The 25,952-nt window shown below is 37.5% G+C and overlaps 1 protein-coding gene across 1 annotated transcript; it reads left to right on the top strand.

Annotated features, from left to right (window-relative positions):
* Positions 1–375: 375 nt before the first annotated feature.
* Positions 376–25,741, top strand: ubp1 (upstream binding protein 1). Its single transcript, XM_073822041.1, has 16 exons — positions 376–1,133; positions 7,304–7,455; positions 7,554–7,627; positions 10,504–10,609; positions 10,731–10,837; positions 14,423–14,575; positions 14,778–14,888; positions 16,732–16,845; positions 17,050–17,156; positions 17,441–17,495; positions 17,578–17,671; positions 18,696–18,786; positions 19,190–19,311; positions 20,938–21,080; positions 22,505–22,556; positions 24,033–25,741. The coding sequence occupies exons 1-16, from the start codon at positions 1,018–1,020 to the stop codon at positions 24,068–24,070; spliced, it is 1,635 nt and encodes a 544-aa protein (XP_073678142.1). The 5' UTR covers positions 376–1,017; the 3' UTR covers positions 24,071–25,741.
* Positions 25,742–25,952: the final 211 nt, after the last annotated feature.

A 25,952-nucleotide genomic window follows, 5' to 3' on the forward strand; every position in this document is an offset into this window, starting at 1 on the left:
TTTTAAAACATCTTACATATTGTGCCTTTTAAAAAAGGTCATTTTAGAGGGTTGAAAATAATTTTTCCACGTATTTGTTTTTTTTTAATGCAAACAAATTGTATTAACATTATAAGTAAACCTCAAGAAACATTAAAATACGTCAAGAGCCCTTTAAAAAATAAATATTCAACAAATTCGCATTTCTTCCACCAGGTGACTTGTAGTTTAATTTATACGCTGCAAGTTAAAGGTTATATTTTGTTTGGAAGTCGAGAGTGACTACAGTGCATCGGAGCGCTAGCCAGGGAGACGATGACGACAGATACTCGGAAGCTGATTGGCTGAGCGCGGATCGCAGAGCAACGCGATTGGCTGTCAGATTCCCGACCCGGATCCCTGCTGCGGACGGTTGCAGCTATCTCGCGTTTGGGGTTTGAATGGTGGTAGACAGAGGGCCGTGTCGATGTGTTGTGATCTTTGGCCTCTTCCGAAAGACCAAAGCGTCGGGTCAGCACGATGAAATTAGGCGAACGCTTTCGGAGGGTAAAGAGCGTGAAGACACCGTGCTGCGTTTAGGACTAACGCTAGATTGGCTCTGCCAACCCAATTACTCGAGCGGACATTGCGTGTGAATGCGGTGACAGTCAACAGCGTCCTCCCACCCTGTTTTTATATAATGGAAGATCGCATACAGATATGATGTGTTGATGTATACGGGATAACCTGCGGGAGCTGGAAACGGATAATACGGTGTTGCGTGGAGGGCTGAGTTGACTTTGCGACGTCTCAGCTCATCCCGAGACTGTTATTTCTCGCCTGTGTTACTGTGAAACTGAAGCAATGGCGAGGCACACGACAGTCAGGGCTAGAGCCGTTTGCCCTGCGTTCAACAGCTAGCCTTCCGCGGGTGGCCACCTAACCAACCAGTAGGACTAGCTGACTCCTGCGGCAACGCGAGCTCCGCGCAGGTGCTGTCTGTACGAGGTGAAGCTGGCGGCGCTCCGGTTAGAGTCGGAGGAGAAGGATCTGGGCGCCATGGCGTGGGTGCTGAAGATGGACGATGCTACCATCGAGTCTGGGCTGGTGCATGACTTCGATGCCAGTTTGTCTGGCATCGGCCAGGAGCTCGGGGCTGGCGCGTACAGCATGAGGTTAGAGCAGCATGCAAACCGATCAGCAGCTTTCCAAGAGTCCCTAAGCTGGGGGCGATGCATCTGACGGCGAGCTAACGTTAGTTGGCTAGCTGTCTTGATCGCAGTGTTTATATTGCGAACTTTGGAATTCCAGCCGGTTTGTGTTTATGGCTTCCAAAAATGTGTAATCTGATACCATTATTTATCATTTGGCCCCGTGCTGGATTGTTTTTGTCGTTAACTGGATGCAATATGGCCATAGGAGAGTTGCTATAGCTAGCTCAAAACAATAGACAACGAGTTGCATCCTAATGTTGTCTGACCACCCTGAGAGCTAACGACACCTGATATTTGTTTTAATCTGCTTGTGAAGTGTTAATCAATATTCTCACGCTCCTTTCGAATAACCATAACTTGGTTGCTCTGAAACGATAACAAGCGCGTTTGAAGTAAAGTTACGTTAAGTAATGTTACTTCCTGGAACAGGGTGTTCTTTGAATTCTGTTCTGAGATGTGAAATTAACAATTATAAATAAAATAGCTTACATTTTATTTAAACGAATTCATTTAAATCTCATCTCTTCGCATGTTTTGTTTAAAGGACATTAAAATGTTTTAACATGATTGAAGAAAATGAGGCGAACGTTGAACTCCATTACGTCATATGATACTGCGCATAGAAGCTATGATTACGTCATTGAACTGTTAGGGAGACTCAGAAACAGTTGATGCAATATTTAAGATGATGGTCATATTAGTCTGCAGAGATAGTCTGCGTTTTGTGTGTACCTTTAGAATAAAGATATTAAAGGTGAAGCGTGTATATTTCCTTGAAAAAAATCATCTCCCGGTTTAATATGCAGGCAGTCGAGTAAGTTGGTTAAAATGTAAATAAAGTGGCTCAGTACACAACAACACTGGCTTAACCAATGACTTGAGTCCGAGGGCGGGACTGTTTCAGACTGACCAATGTCGGTCAGGGGGACTGGTTCAGGAAATCTGTTGGAAAAAGCAATTATTGTAATGATGTTTTATTTTGTAGTCATAAAAGTTAAAAACCCGAATAAATACCTGAAGGAAACTGTAGCGTGACATTTGGGTTGTGGAAGTAAAAAAATCCCAGTCGTTTTCTTATTTGGTCTTTCATTACTTACCCTCATGTCATTCCAAACCCGTAAGACTTTCGTTCGTCTTCAGAACACAAATTAAGATATTTTGGATGAAATCCAAGAGCTCTCTGACCCTCCATAGACAGCAAGGATCCAACTACGTTTAATGTCCAGAAAGGTACCAAGAAGTTCAACAAAGACAAAAAAGTCCATCAGTGGTTCAGTCGTAATTTTACAAAGCTACGAGATTACTTTTTGTGTGAAAAACACTTAAATAACAACTTCATTCAACAATGTGCGTGATTTAATCTGCAGGTAAATGAGAAGCAAAAGACAACACCTAAAGAGCTTGCGCCCACCATCTCCCAAGTAGCACTACTAATGACATAACTGTGTCAGTCTCACTACTCGCATAATTTGTATTAAAAAAAATTACACACACACATTTAAAATAATTTTGTGATGTTGTTATAGAGTGTTTTCACAACGCGTCATCAATCGGCCATATTGGCAGCATAGAACGTAAACAATGCCACTGAACCAATTGGAACTCGGACATTTTGCTGATTATTGCTGATGAAAATGGTCAGTTATTGTCACGTTTTGAGCTTTAATAATTGGTCACACCAGGAAAAACATTTGGAGTACTATAGTCTGCCAAAAGTTATAACAAATCAAGGAGAAGACTGCAAAAAACTGTCTGAGGAAAGAAGGCGTTTGTGGTTGGCCAAACTGAACCAGGATTTCCAGGACAAGAATCTTGACAACATTAGTGTTTGTACTTATCATTTCCGGTCAGGTAGGTGAAATATAAGGCTAATATCTCAATTAACACTGCTCATAGTTATCTTGACCACCTATTAACTTTAGATTGTCAAAATATTGTGCCATTTCCTGCTCACCAAGTCCTTCTCTGTATGATTTAGTAGCTTGCACACATTTGTTCCATGGTCTAGATAGCATAAATTATCAGAGTAATGTGTTCAGTAGTATATTAACCGTGCAATCCATGCTGTTGTTTGCATCTGAGTATTGCCAATATTGCCGTGTATCCGTGTAACTGACCAAATCATGACATAAGTGCAAAACCTCTATTCACCTCGTAGCTGGTCACACTCTGTTGTGAACCAACTTTCAAGTTGGCGTACTAATTGATATTAGAAATAAGCAGCTCTATTTTGCTTAGAAATCACATGGTTCACCTTTACTGTGTATAGCTTATTTTTTAGAAACACAGACTGGAAAATATCACATAGTTAAGTGTCTTGTAATTTTGTTTTCAGGTGCTACTGTCATTGCAGCCAGTTGTTGCAGCCGTTTGTTATTCAGTCTGACTGATATTGATCTGTCCAAAACATCATAGTCTACATTTTATTCGTAGATATGTATTGGTTTTTCCATGAGTTCCAACGGCATGCCAGGTGCTTTAGCATCCACAGCATTGGAATGGGCCAACCACAACCCTCTGTATACGTCACAGTTTCATTGGGGTATTAATAATGGAGCATATTTAAACTGTATGTTGCTTTTCCAAATCGCCAGCAGCCTTCGCTATTACCATTTGGCCACAAGGAGTTTGCAATGTGGTCAATGCGTGATAGGAATACACATTATGCGCCTGAGGTCAGGTTCCATGGAATGGTTACTCTGGGATGTGGCGGGCTTCTGGAGGTTGTGGTGGAAAGAGCAACATCAGCGTTTTCCCTGAAGCACTCTGTTATTCTGCAAGTGTGCATATGCAACTGTCTGAAATACTCTGTGTGAGAGAGTATAGTCAGTGGTGGAGTTTACATTCTGTGGAGGTTTTGTTAGTGGTGGGAGCGCTGTAGTGTGAGGCAGCGGGAAGAAGGCTGTTCACATGCTCATGCTCTCCCCCTGTGATATCAAGTTTCTGGCTACTCTTCCAGCACCCTGCAGATTTGCAGTTGACACAGTTCTCATCTGGCGTTAGAGGACCAGACAGTGTTTTTGTGTGGTTAAGGCATAACCTGTCCACAGACTTTAGGTTAAAACATACGTACATATATTAGAGAAAGTGTCTTGTGACTTACGTAATTATTTTGAAACATTTTAATCACATTTTTGCAGACACCATTGTCTGTTAAAGTGATAGTTCACGCAAAAATAAAAATTTTGCCATTAATTACTCACCCTCATGTAGGGCTGGGCAATATATCGAACGATATTGTGAGGCGCGTTTAGTCAATGAAGCCGGTGCTTTGATTAGTAGTAAATCTCCATCACGTGCGTTCCGCTCAGGTTCCCGCTAGAGCGGCAATTGATACACAGAGACGTAAATCTCTGACAAGCTACGCCATATCGAGCTAAATATCGAATGCGATATTAAGCTCGATATGGCGTAGCTTGTCAGAGATTTACGTCTCTGTTAATCAATTGCCGCTCCAGCGGAACCTGAGCGGAACGCACGTGATGGAGATTTACTACTAATCAAATCACCGGCTTCATTGACTAAACGCGCCTCACAATATCATTCGATATATTGCCCAGCCCTACCCTCATGTCGTTCCAAACCTGTAAGATTTTTGTCAAATTAAGATATTTTTGATGAAATCTAAGAGCTTTCTGACCCTGCATAGACAGCAACACAACTGACACATTCAAGGCCCAGAAAGGTAGTAAGGACATCTTTAAAATAGTCCATGTGACATCAATGGTTCAACCATAGTTTTATAAAGCTATGAGAATATTTTTTGTGCACAAAGAAAACAAAAAAGCATGTCACACTGCATGAAATGGCAATTTTCATGTCAGCTGCCTTGAGCATTAGCCATTGAACCTTTATGAAATATGGACAGGAATATGAAATGTTCTGCATTTGCAGTTTTGCAGGTGTTTTCAATGACCAGGGTCATATAAGTTCAAGATCCAGATATCATGGAGATATCATTTTCCTACTGTGTCTGTAAGTCAGTGCTGTGACGGGGTGCTAATGAGATGTTTTCGTGTTGCGTTTGAGGTGAATGAGGGTGTGAGATGCTGATTATCTAACTTGTGATCGTGTGGAATGAGCAGCTGTGGAACGGAATGTTACAGTGGAGCTGCTCATATTTCAGAAAACACTTGCAGATTGGTGGGCAGGAAGGATCCTGCGGGCCGCACTGTTACAAACGTCGCGTCATGTCAATCAGACTGCCAGCTGACTGACTCAGCATCTTTAGCTGTCACTGCACCGGCCTGATACCGCCTGTGCATGTGTGAGTGTGGCAAAGAAGTGTCAAGTGTCAAGAGCCACGGCAGTATTTATTAACCCCCTAATATATGAAGTAAAATATTTTGGGATAAATATCGTGAAAATTAATTCTTCATTGTTAATTGTTTGATATTGTGGCACATAGTACCATCACAATTTTGGGGTCAGTAAGATTTCTTGTGATGGCAAAGCTAAATTTCAATTTTCAGTGAGTTGGTGTTAGAGGTGAGCATGATTAACTGGAAGAAATTTGTCAGCCAGTAGAGATTGTGGACTATCATCTTCATTGTGGTTCCACGGCCAAGTGACATTTTTAAGCATTGCGGTTTAAAAACAAGTGATTTAAGCCGTTAAAACATAACAAGCAGCGAAAGAGAACTCATTTCTCTAAATATGCACGCTGTCAGAAAGACACGCACACAGGAGGGCAGTGTTCAGAGAGCACATGAGTATTGAATGGAGTTATTTTTTCTGCTTTATAGGCTTTAAATGGTAAAATACATGCTTGTATGTGTCAAAATGCCCATCTTTGCAAGTATCCTTGTAAACATAGTAATTTAGGTCTTAAGTGAAAGCAAACAGCTGAGAATAAAAAACACATGTGTAACAGTATATTGGATCTGGGCAGCTCTTAAAGTGACAGCAGTCTAATATTCCTGCTATCTGTCATTCATGTTAATCGAAGAAAAAAAGAGAAAATCTCTCACTGCTCTTGACTATATCACTTTTGTAACTTTAACAAGAAGAAATATATATTTCATTTACACTGTGAAGAATAAGCAGTGTGTTTATACATTTGATTATGTAGGATTTTGTATGTGTTTGTTCTTCTCTAATTTGTCATATTGCTAGTAATTAATTTCTTATTATTATTTAATCGCTGACTCTTGTCTTCAGTGAACTTGATTTTTTTTTTTTTTTTACAGCCTAGTATTAGTTTTTTGTGATGTTGTCACTGGTGACAAGAATTATGAAATTTATATGGTATCAAACATTTTGATATCATAACCTTATTTAAAGTAAAAATGTATGTATCTTCATTTATATTTTTTGTGTGATTTAAGGGTGTGTTCACATTTGTAGTTCGGTTCGTTTGGTTAGATCGGTCCATTCGGTCCGGACCAAGAAGGAAAATGATACATTTGCTCCTGGTCTGCTTAGCATTCACACTGGCATTTTTGACAGTGAACCTAAAGATACCAAACCTAAAGGCATAGTGATACGCTCACAACAGAACTCACCGAACACTCCAAACGTCAGGAAAAGGTGCGCTCAACTTAAAGCAGTCACTGATGGGTCTGTTCAGCGCAGCATAGAGTCGCATCTTGTCATTACTTCCAGTTTTCCTTTTTAACGGTCTTGGTCCACTTGTTTGGATGGCAGCTTCTACACTTACTCAAATGAACCGCACTGACAATCGCACTAGAGTTCGTTTTAATTGAACCAAACAGTGTAAACACCTTTGGTTTGGTTGTATAATTTTCTTATAAATATTAAAACAGTGGGCATACATTTTGTAAAAAAAAAAACTGAATATGTGACCCTAGACCACAAAACCAGTCTTAAGAATATATAATATGTAATTGTAAATACATACCTCCCTTTTGTTTTACTTTCATTTCCCAGAAATCTGATGAGAGTGTCTTTATATTTATGTCTATTTGTGGTTGAGAAGTATGCAAGAGCGGTCATGTGTCGTGTGGTTTTTAAAGTGTGTATAGGTGTGAGCAGGCAGGGGGCTCCCCATATACCTGTTTCCATGACAACCATTTCCATACTGACAGCAGAGGTTCTGTGGTTTCAAACCGACATAATTCACCATTTCATAACTTCTGTTTTTCTCTGTGTCTGTGTTTGTTTTTCCTCAGTGATGTGTTGGCTCTGCCCATCTTTAAGCAGGAAGATGTTAGCGTTCCTGTGGAGTCTGACACCAAGAATCCTCCATTTCAGTACGTGCTGTGTGCTGCCACCTCCCCCGCTGTTAAACTGCACGAGGAGACGCTCACCTACCTAAACCAAGGTATGGTTTTTATCACCTCTGTTTTTCTCTGTTCCTTAAAGAATACCAAAACCCTTGTTGAGAAGATACTCAATAACACTTCCCCTCTCGCTCTGTAGGCCAGTCGTATGAGATCCGATTGCTTGATAACAGGAAAATAGGGGAAATGCCTGAACTCAACAAGACTGTCAAGGTGAGAGATTGTGTGTTTTATCAGTGCATTGCACTTGGGGTTTTGTGTGGTGTGGTGTATCCTGCACTAGTATTCAGTGAATCTACAGTGTCATGGCAAAATAAATGATATTTTACTCAATTTGAGAGTATGTCGCCTGAATTGAATTTGGAGAGGTCAAAAATTTGATAGGAAGTTTGTTTTGCGAAATAAAACAGATCAACCAGTATGTTTTTCATGATTTTTTTATGTAGCTAACTGGTTAAACACAAACCTTTGAAGGCAAAGGGTTGTTTTATAAGACTAATTCTGCACTTAATTTTTAAAAAATAATACAAAAGATTTGAGCAACACATTAAAAGAATAGTTCACCCAAAAATTCGGTCATTAATTACTCACTGTCATGTCGTTTCAAACCCATAAGATCTTCGTTGATCTTCGGAAGACAAATCCGAGAGCTTTCTGACCCCGCATAGACAGCAACCCAACTACCACGTTCAAGGCCCAGAAAGGTAGTAAAGACATTGTTAAAATAGTCCATGGGACATCAGTGGTTCATCCTTAAATTTATGAAGCTACGAGAATACTTTTTGTGCATAAAGAAACAAAAAATATAGCTGCAAGCAGCACTTATTGGGGTTAAAGCACTTTAAGGCATTTAAGCACATATGAAAAAAGACATTATTTACTAAGCTTGTAACCACCTATATCAATGATTTAAAAAGCATTTTGGCAAATCCAGGTTATTTACCATAGAAATATTATGTTTTTTAATGTTTTTACCTGTTAATATTGCCAGCTGTGGTCCGATCTCCTTAAAACTTTGCATGCTTGTTTAGAATCACCTGTCGCTAGGGCTGGGCGATTTGGCCTAAAATCAAAATCTCGATTAATTGAACATTTTAACCCGATTACGATTAGTGAACGATTATATTATTCATTAATAAAATTATATTTAATTATATTTAAATGTTTATTTTTTTGCCCTCATAGTTCACTGACAAGTTTTGTACAGTAAATATGCTCACATATTACAAGTGAGAGATTTTTGAATGAAGGGTGCACACACTATCTACTATCTATGAGTATTTATTGAACATCAGTGTTAAACAAATGAAATTAAAGCACACATTGCTTAAAACGAAAAGTCACATTTTTCTTAAATTAGTGAAAATAAATAACTTGCACTTTTGGAAACAAAATAAATTTGTAAAATAATAATAAATATTAAAAGTAGAAAATAAGCAGTATACTCTTGTATATCCTGTAAATACTTTTTACTGTATAAATACTGTTTAAGCTCTCCATCGACACGTTGGCGTTATAATGTAGCCTAATGGAGCTGGGTTACGTGACTCCACGTGCAGTAGGAAAAGTAATTGAAATAATTGACCTGGAAAAATTTGATCGATTATAGGTTCTGAATGTCGATTTCGATTACTTTTCGATTAATCGCCCAGCCCTACCTGTCGCATGTGCTCACCAGGTTTCGTGAAGTTTTGAGGTTTTTTTTTAGGCTTTATAGGATTTTGGATAAGTTTGAACAGGCCCCCTATCTAAACGATCCAGTTATAGCTTTTCAAAGGGTACATTTCAACATTTTTTTTCAATAATTATTGACCTAGAGAGTCCAGATAATTGTACTGCTGTGTTTTTTTCCAGACTGAGCGAAAAACCTAGGACTAGTTTGCAAAATTAAGTTTTTTACATCATCTTCAATCATTTAACGAACGATTTGATTGACAGCTGTGGTTCTAGAGGAAAAGTTGTTTGGAATGAGGAGGACTATCACATGATATAAATATGTGTGAAAAACAGTGCAATGTACAATCATTTACACCCTTGAAAAATGCAATATCGTCCCCTGTGGCCAGATTCTTTCAAATTTCTCGCAGACCTTTGGGGCCGTGAGTCAAACAGGCCCACTGAGTTTCGAGCCGAACAGCCTATGTTAACCTTATCTAATAGGTGCTCAAGCTTCATCGGCTAATGGTTTATTGAGATACGCAAATGTCCGTATAGACACCAGTGGCACTTTGGATCGTGACCTCAGATTAAGCTCTTACATAAGTAGAAAGTTCAACTTTTTTTAGGTAATTATTGATATTCTCTCTCCAGAGAATCTTTCTGTACTGGTTTGATTCCAATCAGACGAAAACCCTACTCCAATGACTCCAATGACACAAGACACTTGAGCCTGCAACTGACGGTTTAGGAGCAATATGTACTTCTGATTGCTGTAGCGCCACCGTCAGGCTGATTGGGGCAAGCCTTGGTGACGTTGTCGGCGGTGTGAATACTACCATCCCTCCAAGTTTCAAGTCTCTACAGCTGCTGATCCTTGGCTGTTCTAACAATTACAATAGGGTTTCACTGCTTTGCACTTGAACTCCTAATAACAACTTTATTCAACAATTTCTTCTCTTCGGTGTCAAGCTTTGATGTGTGTTCACAAGCGTACCACGATGCATGCTAAATAAAAGTAAGAAATCATACTGGTCCCAAACTTTTAAGTAAACAACGTTTTTTTTATCTGTTTCTTCCACACATAGAGTATGATCAATGTAATCTGATTCATGAACAAATGACCGATTTCTTTTAATGATTCACACCACAAAATACTGTTTTGAATCAGTCTGAGGAATCCTTCACAGAGTAAAAGCCCTGATTTTTATGAAGTCCTGCTGAATGTTAGTTTTTGAGTGCAGCAAGTGAAGGTTTAATGGAGATCTACAGTCTTTTTACAGTCTACAACTAAGATAAAATCTCATTTGTTTTGCCATGGTGCTGTAGATTCAGCGGTGCAGGAAGGACTGGTATGGTGTATGGCTCTTTAAGAGTGCTGCTTGTTCTCATGGTTTTGTGTTTGTGTGTGTTTGGTTTGGGGTGAATTATAGAGTTTAGTTAGGGTGGTTTTCCATGACCGAAGGCTTCAGTACATGGAGCACCAGCAGCTGGAGGGCTGGAAATGGAATCGGCCTGGCGACCGCCTGCTCGACATCGGTGAGAGCTGATGTGATTACTTTAATTTGCCTTCTTTTTTTATTCATCAGGTGAATAGTATCAAAGCAGCATAAGGCCTCAGGAGGGGGAGTTTTTACAGTACGTCATGTATTTGTTACAGATATCCCCATGTCAGTTGGCATCACTGAGCCCCGCACACACACGTCACAGCTCAACACTGCGGAGTTCCTGTGGGACCTCTCCAAGCGAGCGTCGGTGTTTGTGCAGGTAAACACAAATTCAAGATCAAACCACAAACATGCAGCCATGGCGTCATAGTTTAAAGGTTACAGAAATGCACTACATAGTTTCAGGTTGAAATGTCATTTGCAAAATGTTCTTGGAGCAGCGGACATAATGTTTTATATGTCTCTGTGTTAGATTACACTTGTTGCAACATTGTACATAACATTTTTATGCATGTGCCTGATGATAATCAACAAGGAAGTCAACAGTTGAGAACGACACTATTTTACAATCAGTTTTACACATTTTGGGACTTATTTAAATTGGTTGCATAAAAAAGATGTTTTTTTTATTCAAATCTTAGAATTGCATTACACTTTGCAATTGTAATTGAAATAGACCTACAGCTGTTATATCATTAATATTAAGTTAAGAAAAACAAAATGATTTCTGGCCGTTTACTTGAATATTTACATTAACTTTATATAAATGTTTACAATTGCAAGTGATAAAGTCAGAATTCCGAGATATAAACATATCAGTCTTTTTTTTCACCTTAGAACTGGACTTTATAACTTGCAATCAGTGTTGTTTTCGTCAACGATGACGATGACGAAATCATTTCGTTGACGCCACTTTTTTTCATGACGATAACGAGACGATGACGAGATAAAAATGGCTCGTTGATGACTAAAACATGACGAGACGTGTGAGTTTTCGTTGACGAGACGAGAATAGACGAAAATGTTAGTGGGTGGTCCGTCAGACGTTTAAAATGCATGACATTTCTGCTTATTGTGCATGCCAATTAAAACTTAAAAAGTATCTGACGCTATGGCAAGCCGTTTTAGCATTAAATACTCTTTGCTATACTAGTATGGCAAGCCGTTTTAGCATTCCATCCTTGTTTGTCTTTTATGTTCTAAACCATTCCTTCATTATTGTAATTATTGGTGAAAATAGTCGATCCGGAAGCTCACATTGTGTTGAACTATAGATCTGCTATTTTCAGAACTTATAAGTGACACTACCCAACAGCAAAATACTTACTGACCTACATTAATTTGTTAAAAGACTACTTTTTTCCCTTTTTTTGACTAAAACTAGACTAAAACCTTTTTGACTTTTCGTCGACTAAAATTGGACTAAAACTATCACATATAGAAGTGACTAAAATTTGACTAAAACTAATAAGCATTTTAGTCCAAAAGACTAAGACTAAATCTAAGATGGTTGTCAAAAACAACACTGCTTGCAATTGCGAGTTTATATCTCACAATTCTGATGTTTTTTTCTCTGTTAAAGAAATACATTACTCAGTGTAATAACAGTACTACTAATAGCAAAATTATTATTAAAATGAGAAATAATCACACAATTTTTAAATGTTTAAATTTTAACCATAAACTTCTGTTGTGCAGCACTTTGGCTCAATCCCAATTCTACCCCTTACCCCTACACTTAGCCCTACCCCTCCGTTTGGCGCGTTCACGTGAAGGGGTAGGGGTGTCTCATTTCTCTTTTGGTTGGAGGGGTAGGGGTAAGGGGAAGGGCCAGATAGCCCTCCAAACGAAGATTTTTCAGGACCTCACTTCAAACGAAGGGCTAAGAGAAATTTCCAACATGGCTGCTCACTCGAGCAAGCAGACTCATAAATATAAGTAATTTTTGCCTTTAATAAGGATTTTCATGACAATGTTTCATTATATGTATATTACCATCAATCTTGTGTTTGTGTTTATGGTGTTGTTTTGTAAATATACGTTTGCAAAAAAATCGCTAAAGTTTGCTAGCAGATAGCACTGATTGCACGATATTACAGAATATATTTTTATGTCATATACGCTTGACTGCATGCATGTTAGAAACATGAAAGACCAGTGGCACGGCAATTTGCAACGGTGGTGTAGTGGAGGGTGTACGCAGGTATACGGTGATTGCGCATAATGCACCTGCGCCCGCTACGTCTACCGCACCAGTAATTTAAATCAGTACATTATAATAAAAACGATACCTTACAAATAAAAAGAAGCAAATTTTTACGATCAGAAATTTCTTAAACCAGTGAACCCCTGTAAACATTTTATTCCAAGGATCCAGAAAACGAATGCGTTCAAATAGAAAGTTGAAAACGAAATTCACAAATGAAGCATATATACTTCTCCAGGCACCACTACACTGATTAGCAATTTGCCGCGCATGTGATAACGCGTTGTTTGTTTTGCTTACGGCCACATGTGAATGAACGGTGCGTACACCGTACATTTTGTACTTTTTGCAACATGACAACATTTTTGACATCTTGGAATGAGTGATAAACATCGGCGCATGTCCTCTGACGTAACATTAGAAACTAGCGACAACGTATGATGACGTATCACAGTGGTGTCCCATTTCTTAGGGGAAATATTTTAGCCCTTCCCACTTTGTTTCAAGGGACAAGGGGAAGGGGCGAGGGGAAGGCGAAGGGGTAGAAAATAGAATTGGGATTGGGCCTTTGTTTGCCAAAAATAGAAGTGTTTGTTTCATTTTCATTTGATTAAAAAAATAAATTAATGTTTTCTGCCTTCATTTATTTTCCAGAAAACTCATAGGGCTCTGATATTGTCAGAAAAAATAAATAAAGAACAATAATAAAATAAAATAACAAAGATGGTAGTTTTTTTTTATGAAATCTATTAATTAGAGATGCTTTTGATTACTCAAATTTTATTAAATTAAATCCAGGAAATTAAAATGGAAAATGTAGAATTTGGTAAAAATAAAACTGAATTTGAGAAAAGAATAAATAAAACGTATTTCATAGGGCCCTAAAATGTCGTTTTTGTTAAACTTTTATCAAATGGCTATTAAATTGTGTAAGTTTCATGATTTCAATTAATTAAATGTGATTTTTGATTAGGATAATTTAATATAACCGTTAAAGTCCAAAAAAATTAAACAAAAAAAACGGAATCCAGAAGAATTTAAACGGAAAGAATAGAATTTGGTAAAAAAAAAAAAAAATGACATGGAATTTGGGGGGAAAATAGAACTGATTTCATAGGGCCCTATAAGTGTTGTTATTTATATTACATTAAATTACATTCAAATATTAAAATATATCATTTATCATTATTATTATTATTTTTTTTTTTAATTGTATTGAAATTGGGAATTGTGATAATTTTAAGACATTGATATCAAGTACAATCATAGCGTTGAGCATTTGCTGGTGTTTATTGCTTCAGGTCAATATTTAATTCTGGCTGTCAAGATTGCCACAGCTGTTTTGTGTAGTTTATGAATAGAACATGCCTAAAGCACAATTCTCTCTCACACTTAAAGGAGCTATGCAGATGTTGTGCCAATAGTGTCACACATGTTTGAGACGATCTTAAAGTCCCAGACATGTTGGAGAGAGTCTGATTAGAGCTACTGACTCTTTGACATTTGACATCAGACATCTCTTGACCTTAAATGCATCCGATCAAGTTTCAAAAATGTGAATATCATTCCAGTTGATTAAAAACGCATCTGGCACATCCTAATCTGTGCAGAAATAGTGCCAAGGATAATCTTAATAGTGCTTCGGGAACCGATCATGTGTTCCACATTAATTATCTTTCCTTCCTTTCCTCGTTGAAGGTTCATTGCATCAGTACAGAGTTCACCCCGCGGAAACACGGCGGAGAGAAAGGAGTTCCGTTCCGGATCCAGATTGACACTTTTAAACAAAATGAAAGCGGAGAGTACACCGAGCACCTGCACTCCGCCAGCTGCCAGATCAAAGTCTTTAAGGTGATGCCACACGCAGGCAAACATGCATTAAATGCGAGGATCTATCTGTGGTGTTTGGTTGAAGATTGCAGATCTGAATTCATTTCACCTCTGTGTTATATATAATTAATGCTTATGTTGTTGAATTGTGTTTTGAATCATTAATGTGACATTCAAATCTGTAGTGTGTTTTAAGGTGTAACTCATACTCTCCTGTTAACAGCCAAAGGGAGCAGACAGAAAACAAAAAACAGACCGGGAGAAGATGGAGAAAAAGACTGTGCAGGAGAAAGAGAAATATCAGCCCTCTTATGACACCACTATTTTGTCAGAGGCAAGAATGTTTAAGTATTTTTAGTTTGATTTGACACTTATTGACATAGAAACATAGAAAAAAAAAACAGTTTTTTGGCCACTAATTGTAAAAATAGCCTAGTTGTAGATGTATTTGTCACCCATGATTAATTTAGACTGATAATAAGCAGTCGCTGAGATAAAGCGAATGGTATTTAGCCTGTCATGTTACAGCCGCCATATGGCGGGGACAATTTTATATCGAGTTTAATTTTAGTGGCCTAAAAGTAACTGTGATTGAAAGGGATAGCTCACCCAAAAATGAAAATTCTGTCATTAATTACTCACCCTCATGTCGTTCCAAACCCGTAAGACCTTCGTTCATCTTCAGAACACAAATTAATATATTTTGTTATGAAATCAGAGTTCTTTCTGACCCTGCATAGACACCAACAGTACTACCATGTTCAAGACCCAGAAATCGATAAAATAGTCCATGTGACAGCAGTGGTTCAACTGTAATGTTATGAAGCTACGAAAATACATTTGTGGACAAAGAAAACAAAAATAATGACTTCATTGAACAATTAATCAGAAAGCTCTTGGATTTCATCAAAAATATCTTAATTTGTGTTCTGAAGATGAACAAAGGTCTTATGGGTTTGGGACGATGTGAGGGTGAGTAATTGATGACAGAATTTTCCTTTTTGTGTGCACTATCCCTTGAAATTTTAATTTATGTTGATGTACATCAATTCACACTTATAGTATAAGTTCTATTCATGCCAAGGCAACATTTGTTTCTAATTTCCAAGTTTTTTGTCAAATATATATATATAGTTAAATTAATTTTAACTTGACCATTTCAATGAACTATTATAGTTTCTAATATTCTTAGTTAGCAATAAGGCTCAGCTCAGGAAACAGAAATTATTTAAGGCTGAATCAGCATAAATAATATCTGTTTTCTGAGCTGAGCCTTATTGCTAACTAAGAATATTAGAAACTATAATTGTATTAGAAACTATAATAGTATTATAGTACTATATTGCATTATGCTGATGAACATGAATGTCCTTCCATTATACCAATATACAGTCAAACCAAAAATGATTTAGACACCATATGTAATTTTTTACTAGTGGATGCAAAACACTGCACTTCATTAATGTAAGTGAGGATAGCAAAATTAAGTCTACTGTGATATATTATAACCAAAAATTCTTCATACAAGTGGACTACCAGTAAAACTGATAAAAATGTGGGACCAAAATGACACTATTTAGACACTTTGACCTGACTATGTTTTGCTAGTGTTTTTTCTTTAATTGCTAATGCAACCTTTTGACACCACAGACTGAACAAAATTAAGCATTGCTTGGTAATTGGTCAACAAAGCCTTAATAGTTATGTGAATATTGTCATACTAACAGTTGTCTAAATTTTTGGTTGACTGTAATCCATTACAAACCTTTGTATCAAAGTTATCTGACATTATCAAAATGAATTTGTTCTGACACAGTTCTTGTCATATTTTATTACCATTTTCTAAACTATAGCCAATAAACTATGATAATGTGAGAAATGTCAAAGGTGTCTAAATCAATTTTGGTTTGACTGTACATCTTGTACATTATACTATTATACCTGTAAACAGCAAAGAGCAAATCATGGTTCATGGCTGTAACAAGTAATTGGGCTGTTGAAAATATGTTTTGCCTAAACTTCCTGTTTCTATAGGAAGGACATAAACACAGGACAGAGAACTGTGCTTATAGTGTATTTAATTAAAAAAAGACTTTGTGTCCCTTTACACTGATTCAAAAACATGTGTCTGTTTTTCTCTGCTTGTCTTTTAACTGCGGTTTGTCTTTTTTGCGTAGACTCGATTGGAGCCTGTGATTGAGGAGGCTGTAGAACATGAGCTAAAGAAATCCAGCAAGCGGACACTTCCTGCAGACTGTGGCGATTCCATCGCCAAAAGCAAAAGAGGAAGTGTAAGCGCCCACTCACCTCTGCTGTGTTAACAGTTCACTCATACTAAACTCAAAAACCATATTTGTCCATATTTGTTTCTAGATCAGTGTCCATCAGTGTGTGGTGGGTCATAGATTATTTCTGATTTGTTTAGATCACTTTGGACTTTCTCACATATCTCTCTCTCTCTCTCTCTCTCTCTCTCTCTTTCTCTTTCGTTGTAGTGCTCTCCATGGCCAGATAATGCATACGTCAACCCCAACACAGCAGCTACACCGACCTTCACCTCCAGCACACACACCTGCAGCACTAGCAGCACAGTACCAGACAGGTGACACACTCATGAAGCATCTCTGTGTTTCTTTTACATCAGGGGTCTCCAGACTTGGACCTGGAGGGCCAGTGTCCTGCAAAAGTTAGCTCCAACTCTATTTAAATACACCTGAACCAGCTAATCATGGTCTTACTAGGCATGCCGGAAACTTCCAGCATGAGGCAAGTTGGAGCTAAACTCTGCAGGATACCGGCCCTCCAGGACTGAGTCTGGAGACCCAGTTTTACATAGTGCTATGAACCACAGTTATGGATTTTCTAATGCATGTATTTTGCTTTTAGTGAGTCATCTTCACCTAACCATCAAGGGGATCTTGGTAGCCTCATTAGTATGGAGGTTTGTACATGTTTGGATATTATATTGTTTACTAATTTGCCTTAAAAATACTCATTTGTTTTTATGTTGCTTCTTTCTGCAGTCGCTGAGTCCCACAGCGTCTATACAGGACACACAGAAGTGGCTGCTTAAGAACAGATTTAATTCATACAGCCGTATTTTCACCCATTTCTCAGGTATTTACACAGTTTTTGGTGCAAAGAATAAACAACACTAGTGCTGGATAAAAATCTCTCTTTATGATGCATTGCAGTTTTCATTTGAACAATCCTGTTATCGATCCATAGTGTGTGTGTGTGTGTGTGTGTGTGTGTGTGTGTAAAACCTTACATACAGCGTATTCTGATTCACAAACAAATGACTCTTATGAACTGGTTCTTTTAATGAACCGTCCAAAAAGATGAGTTACCAGTTTGAATCAGTCTTAAAGAGTTGCTTAATATAATTAAAGAGGACATCAGATGCCCATTTTCCACAAGTTTGTCTGATTCTATAGGGTCTTCATGTCTGCAACATACTTTGGTTAAAATTCCTCAATGGTCGTGTAAAACAACAACTTTTTACCTTGTCAAAAACAGCTCTGTTCACAGCGACCTGTTTTGGTGCACCCCTTTCTTCTGTTTTTTTGTGTATTTGGTGGCTTGTTCCCATCAAAAACAAAATGAATCTACCGTGTCCTTAAGTTAAGAGTATTATTTTCACTTTTACATCCAACTACAAAATACCTGCATTGTTTACAAGACAGTGTTGTCACTACAGCTGCTCGAGCACAGAGAAAATGGTGGACAGTGTACGACTGGCTGAAAGCGGAAATATGCTAATATGGGGCAGTCTGTTGCTGGTCGTGGGCGGGGCCTAAGCAGTATGACGTCATACTGCTAAAAAATCAAAACGGTTTGATAATTAATCATTGCAGGGTGGTTGTGTCCACAGACGGCTAAGACACATTTGATATACAAACAACACCATATGAAAGTGAATTTTGCATCCGATGTCCCCTTTAACAACAGTAACACAGAGAGAATATCCTTAAATTGGGCATTAAAACTTAAATATCAAAATAGACTGAATCAGAGTTTTAAAGTTTCTGAATCGGAATTCATTATCCAGTGTTGTTATCCAGCCCTAATAGACACACAGCACTAAACTATAAGTAGTTATTAATGAAACACATTTAATATGATTGGTTTTTCATCTTAGGTTCTGATCTACTGAAATTAACTCGTGAGGATTTAGTCCAAATTTGTGGTGCAGCTGATGGAATCAGACTCTACAATGCACTTAAGTCAAGGTATGATTAAAAAAAAATCACAAGTGATGTTAATGTCTCCACCTTAACATGGAAGTAGCTTATGGTCGAGACTTCAGGTTCATTATCCACTATAGGGAAATAACGAGAAGAATAACAATGTGCAGTAAATGGTAAAACCGTTTGCACTACAAACCAGTGTGTTCATAATTAAAATAATACATTTAAAGTTATTTGCAATATCAAGCAGAAAAACAAGCTGTTTTGTACAGCTAAAAATTCCTGGACGTGGATGAGGCCGAAAGCCATATCCATAAAATTTACAAATGGCTGCGCCCACTCTTACAAGAAAAGTAAGGTGGATAATTGTGCCATTTTCTTATAGTTATGACTGGGTAAACTAAAGAATTCTGTTCACATTGTTTGTGTTTATGTCCCCGTACAGAGCAGTGCGTCCCAGACTCACAGTCTACGTGTCCCTGGAGGCGTCTCAAAGCGAGAGCCCTCTACTGGAGAAACGTGGCCACAGCAAAAACGGCGAACACAGCAGTCCAACATCCATACCTGGTATATAAATATCAATCGTGGAGACGTATACACCCATTCCTAACATACCACAATCACAACAAATATCCAACATCTATTGTGTTGCTACAACAAACATGCAGTGCAGGATTATTCAGCAGTACTGAATTGTTTGATCTATTGTATGGACTTTCATAACCTTTCCACCAAAGTGCTACAACTAGTGAACCAAAGTCTGTTCACTTCCTTTATCTGATACTCAATACCACATGTTGTAGAAAACGTAAGCTGCGTTACTAAATACAAATGCAAGGTAGTGCTCTCAGTTTTTTTTTTTTTTTTTTTTTTTTTTTGCACCCTCAGATTCTGGTTTATCCTAACAAACCATACATCAACGGAAAGCTTATTTATTAAGCTTGATGTATAAATCTCAATTTCAAAAATGTTGCCCTTATGACTGGTTTGGTGGTCCAGGGTCACAAATGTTCAATTAATTGGCATAAATTAACATTTTCAATCTAATAACTATTGAAAGTTTTCGTAAGGAATTTGAAAACCCCACAGTCATAAGTGTTACACTTCAGGCTCTTACATTACCATATTCAAAATATTACTAGTAAAATTGCAGGGCAGACATGAGATAAATTAGCACTAGCTTTTAAAAGTTGGTAAATTCATTTAGATTTTGTTTGTTTTTTTTTTAAATAAAGAAATTAATACTTTTATTGAGCAAGGATGCAATAAATTGATCTAAGGTGACTGTAAAGACATTACATTGTTACAAAAGAAATTTGGTGCTGTTCTTTTGAACTTTCTATTTATCAATTAAAAATTCTGGAAATGTATATATCACAGTTTTATCACAGTCAAAATTAAGCATATTAAGCAGCACACCTGTTTTCAACATCAGTAATGATAAGAAGTGTTTCTTAGAATGATTTCTAAGAAGGATCATGTGACACTAAAAACTGAAAAATGTCTGCTAAAAATTCAGCTTTGCCATCACAGGCAAAATGTTAAAAATAAATTAAAATAGAAAATGGTTATTTTAAATTGTAGTAATATTTCACTATAATACTGCATTTTTGTTTAAATAAATAATGTCTTGGTGAGCATAAGTAACGTCTTTTAAAAACTCCTGATAATCTTAACAACACTTTCTTTAAAATGTAAAAAGCTTTAAATAAAAAAATAAATAAATACAGTCTTACTGAGCCCAAACTATTATAAGATAAATACGCAGCAAACGCCATAATAAGAAAAATTATTTTTCGGCATAACAATTGACATTTGACACGGCAACAAGACCGCACCTCAAACCCAACATCATTTTCTCTGTTGCCACTTCTAATAACAGACTTTCCTAGCAGTTTAACCACTGTGCTCAGACCCCAAACTCATTTACCAAGAAATAATCAGGTTACCTAAATACTGTATAAAATTCACAGATAATTTGGATAAATGAAGTACCTAATGTTTTACCAAACACCAAATGTTAAATTGTTGCAAATTCCGTCTTTCTTAAATTAGGTCAAGCCCTTTCTGTTTGTATTCTTTTGGTTCTGCATATGTAATGTTTTTATTTAGGTCAGTCTACTGTGAAATGACCACTCCACCATCCTTTGTCATGTTGGTATTGTTTGAAACTACGTCTTTGTTTGTGTTTAGTTTACCACGCTCTTTACCTTGAAGAGATGACCGCTTGTGAGCTAACTAGGAAAATCTCCAGCGTGTTGGTGCTGCCGCTGTCCCACATCAACCAAGTCTACAAACAGGGGCCCACAGGGATACACATACTACTCAGTGACCAGGTAAACACAGACCTACTTCACAGATTCACACAACCACAGTAAAAGCAGCCAGAAAACAGTCTCTTATCTTTCCTTTATCAGGTGGCAGTAATAAGTTGGCCCATTGTGGCTGTTCATTTGAATAATGTTTTGCATCTTGCCACAGATAAAACAAACTTCATTGTGGACGTTTTTCTACTGTTATCATTTGTCATGAATAAATAGGTGAGGAACATCATTTGACAGATTAGTCTAGTGAATGGTAATATCATGTATTGTTGGAACAGAATGCAAATATCCGTTAAACTCATCACAGCTGCATTTATTTGACCAAAAAACTGTAATATTAAAAATATTATTACAATGTAAAAGCAACGTTTTATATTTTAAAATGTATTCCTGTGATGGCAAAACAAAATTTTCAGCAGCCATTAATCCAGTCTTCATTGTCACATGATCCTTCAGAAATAATTTTGAGCTGCTGATTTGGTGATTTAAGAAACAGCTGTGGATCATTCAGGTAACAACACAGTATTAAGAATCAAGTGTATGTAAACTTTTGAATGGGGTCATTTTTATAAATTCAACTATTTTTTTCTTTTGGACTATATGTAAATGTATTTTATGTTAAATATCGAATTCAGGTCAATACTAAATAAACAAAAATGACATGCATTTTGTATGATCCCTCTTATTTTGGTAAAAAATAATTAACATTTTGCAGATTCTGAAAGGTGTACACATACAAAACTGACAGCTAATCTTTTAAACACGGTTCCTTGAAATCTTTGAAAATTTGTAAAAAAAAAAAAAAAAAAAAAAATCATGGCCCTGGAAAGTAGAAAAGAAAAAAAAGATACATAGATACAGGTCCTTGAAAGTGCATTTATTTTGTGCATGAAGTTTTCCATATTAGTCCCTCCAGTCCACAAATGTCAACACTTCGTGGCCTATACATACTAGCTTACTTGATTTACATTAGTTATGTGCCTTTACACATTGTTAACGGTTTCCAGCGTGAGGTACTTTGTGTTGTACTATACAACAAATAGAGTATTAGATCTCTATTATATGGCTAAAAATAAATGCAAAAAACATGTTTTTTTCCAAAGTAACTGTAACAATGTATCTTACAAGGTAACACAATGTAACCTTGCTCTCACTTGAAATGTGTCCCCACATTAAATCCTTGAATTTGAGGGTTTTGGACGTGGAAAGTCCTTGAAAGGTCCTTGAATTTGAAGTTAACCAAGCAACTGTAGCAACTGATATTGATACTGACTACACTGAACAAACTGATATGATGTAATCACTTACAAAATGACATTTAGTCCTAACGATCATTTTTAAAAACACACCTGTATAGTGTGAACGAGACCTTATTATCTCAAATATGTCCTAATATATAAGAGAAAACCTCACAGACTGTCTTTTTTTGCTTACAGATGGTTTATAACTTCCCTGATGAGAGCAGTTTCATTGTCAGCTCAATACAAGGTAAACATTTTCAAATAACAGAATCTATGGAAAGATTTCTTTAAAAGGATAGTTCACCCAAAAATTACCCCATAATTTACTCACCCTCAAGCCATCCTAGGTGTATATGACTTTCTTCTTTCAGACGAATACAATGAAAGTTATATTAAAAAAACATCCTGGCTCTTCCAAGTTTTATAATGGCAGTGAGTGGGCGTTGAGATTTTGAAGTCCAATAAAGTGCATCCATCGATCATAAAAAGTGCTCCACACGGCTCCGAGGGGTTAATAAAGGCCTTCTGAAGTAAATTGATGCATTGGTGTATAAAGGTATTCATATTTAAACCTTTATAGATCATAATCACTAGCTTTCACTAACTGTCTTACGTGTTGTCACAAGAGTGGCGTTGCAGCAGATGACTGAAGATGTAGACCAATCTCCTCTTGGCTTATATCGAAATCCTTCAACATTTTTCTGTACAAATACTCGTTTTATATTTTTAGTTTGAGACCGGTGATTTGTTTTGCTCTCTCTTCTCTGCTTCTGGAGAGAATTGAACATGCATACGACAGCAGAAGCTAGAGATTACGGTTTATGAATTTTACTCCTAAACAAATGCATCGATTCACTTCAGAAGGCTTTTATTAACCCTCCGGAGCCACGTGGAGTACTTTTTATGATTGATGGATGCACTTTATTGGACTTAAAAATCTCAGCAGCCATTCACTACTTTCTTCTCTCAGACGAATATAATCAAAGTTATATCCTGTTTTTTTCCCGAGCTTTATAATTGCAGTGAATGGCTGTTGAGATTTTGATGTCCAATAGTCAATCATAAAAAGTGCTCCACATGGCTTTGGAGGGTTAATAAAAGCCTTCTAAAGTGAATCCATGCATTTGTTTAGGAGAAAAATCCATATTTATAAATTCATAAACCGTAATCTCTAGCTTCCGTTGTCGTACGCATGTTCAATTCTCTCAAGAAGCACAGAGGAGAGAGCAAAACAAAACACCGGTCTCAAACTAAAATTATATAAAACGAGGATTTGTAAAGAAAATTTCGATGTAAGCCAAGAGGAGATTGGCCTACATCCTACATCATCTGCTGAAACGCCACTCTTGTGAAAACGCTCAAGACAGTTAGCGGAAGCTAGTGATTATGATTTATAAAGTTTTAAATATGAATACTTTTCATACATAAATGCATCAATTTGCTTCAGAAAACCTTTATTAACCCGCATGTGGAGGACTTTCTATGATGGATGGATTTACTTTATTTTGTTTCAAAATCTCAACACCCATTCTCTGCCATTATAAAGCTTGAAAGAGCCAGGACTTTTTTAATATAACTCCGATTGTATTCGTCTGAAAGAAGAAAGTCATATACACCTAAGATGGCTTCATTTTTGGGGTGAACTGTCCCTTTAAAACCCCTCAGTGCTTTTCATCCCCTCAATGCATTCTCCAAACCTTCTGTGACTTTTGTTCATCCTCAGATGACACCAGTGATGGATTTCACCTTGTCCTAAAGTAGAGCCGCTGCAAGCGACATGAAGCAGAGTGTGATGACATCACAAGGCTCCGTACTGCCGTTCTTGAGCATTGAACATGTTCCCTCCATCCTCCTCTCTCTTCCTTTCCTCATCTCTCTCTCTCGTTCTTCGTCTCAAGCGCGTCAGAGAGAGAGAGAGATAGCCGGGGTTGTGCAGGGCCTCCTAACTGTTAGAATCTGACTTCAGTGTGTAAATTGTTTCATATTGAAAACACTTAAACTGATGCCAGTGTGCGAGCGGTGGGCTTTTAAGTATGCGTGCGAGTGCGTTTTTAAAGGATGAATCGGGAGGGATGGAGGTGGGGAGAAGCCGCAAGGAAGTGGAGGAGAATCGTGACCACTTTTACTTCAGCATGGTGTTCGTGGAAGAATCTGAGCATCCGGCGCCACGATATACGGGTGCGCTCAGACTCAGTCCTCACTTTGCTATATGAACGTACAGTACTTACTTGAGTTTGTTCGCCTTTTTTCTGTGAGTTGTCAAGCGTTTCGCTGCCTAAACCTTTGAAATGGCCTGCAGACGCCATCACAAACCCCTCGGTAGATAGTAATGACCTCTTTTTCAGATGCGGAGAAACGCGTCCTGACTTAGGCATGCGCGGGACGTCTTTATGTCTGTCTGGATGAAATAATTCCTTAAGTTTGAGTACGGTGCCCTGCAGCTAACGTGAGGTTTTGGCTGAATCCTACTCTTGTAGACGACATTGTCTGTGCTGATATCGTTTTCCAATTCCTCTCTCAAGACCAATCGTTTCTGGTGCCATTGTTTCTGTTGACTAGATTCTGTTGGTTTACTTTGTGCTTAGCGGGATGAATTAAGCGTCAGCTCGTTCCACATGTTTAGAATTTAATGATGGGTTTTAGATTTGTGATTGTTGTGCTTTATATTCTCTGTGCCTGGTAACTATTACCTGCCCTTTATAGTAGATCCCGGCACAGATTATAACACGATTATTGATAAATGTGCACAATCACAAGCAGCCATAAATTATATTTCCCATAATGCCTTTGCTTTCTATTATCTTAATTTTTTTTGACCTAGGACGTGACGTCAGCTGGTGCTTTTCTAAATGCACACACATGGTTTACCGTCAGCTGCTCCAGTTAAATCTAGCCACCATGGCTGTGGTCAGCCAGCATTTTTTTTTTTTTCTTTTTTTTTTTTTCTCCTTCTTAAATAGAGACTGACTCAATAGGTCTTCTATCTCAGTAGTCATGTATTGGGCAGCTGTGCTTTGGCATGTATTGTGCTTATTATTGCCACTTTATAGAGGAGCATGGTTGTAAGAATGTCGACTCCTTTTAATTCTCATAAAAAATGTCATAAAAAAAAAAGGAATGACCAAGTCTGCACTGAAACTGATACCACAATAAAATGGATACTTTGCTGTTGTTGGATGCTCACTTAGACTTTTGGTGTACACGATGTTTCCAGGTTGAACAAATGATCAAACAAAGTCTAAATCCATGAAGAGGTGTAGTGTTCTCTTCCTCAGATCAAATGCTGTGCATCACCGGACTGTCTTCTGCGTTTCCGTGATGATAATCATGGTGCCCTCATGTCACTGTCTGTCTAAAGAAGCCTCTCTTCCATAGAGAGTGCAGAGATGTACACAATTAATGCCTGTACCAGAAATAAAAATAATTTTCATATATCGCCTCTGGAGTACTTTATATATCGCGAATTACAGGGATAACTATGTGTAGGGGAAACTGGAGTAAGCTTTTTACTTAAGCTGTTTTCTATAAAATAGAAGTTAAGTGTTAAAAATGTTTCTGATTTGAAGGATGTCTGCAATCAAATTGGAAAACATAAGGATATATAGATATCTTTTGTGTGCAATGTAGAAAATGTACAATACTA

Source organism: Garra rufa, chromosome 17 (genome assembly GCF_049309525.1).
Source record: "Garra rufa chromosome 17, GarRuf1.0, whole genome shotgun sequence".
Taxonomy (NCBI): domain Eukaryota; kingdom Metazoa; phylum Chordata; class Actinopteri; order Cypriniformes; family Cyprinidae; genus Garra; species Garra rufa.

Bases quoted from the DNA above. Each gene is read 5' to 3' on its own strand.
- ubp1 (XM_073822041.1), top strand. From the start codon at position 1,018: ATGGCGTGGGTGCTGAAGATGGACGATGCTACCATCGAGTCTGGGCTG. The intron at 14,576-14,777 runs GTGATGCCACAC...TCCTGTTAACAG, and splicing joins GCCAGATCAAAGTCTTTAAG to CCAAAGGGAGCAGACAGAAA. The intron at 16,846-17,049 runs GTAAGCGCCCAC...CTTTCGTTGTAG, and splicing joins CCAAAAGCAAAAGAGGAAGT to TGCTCTCCATGGCCAGATAA.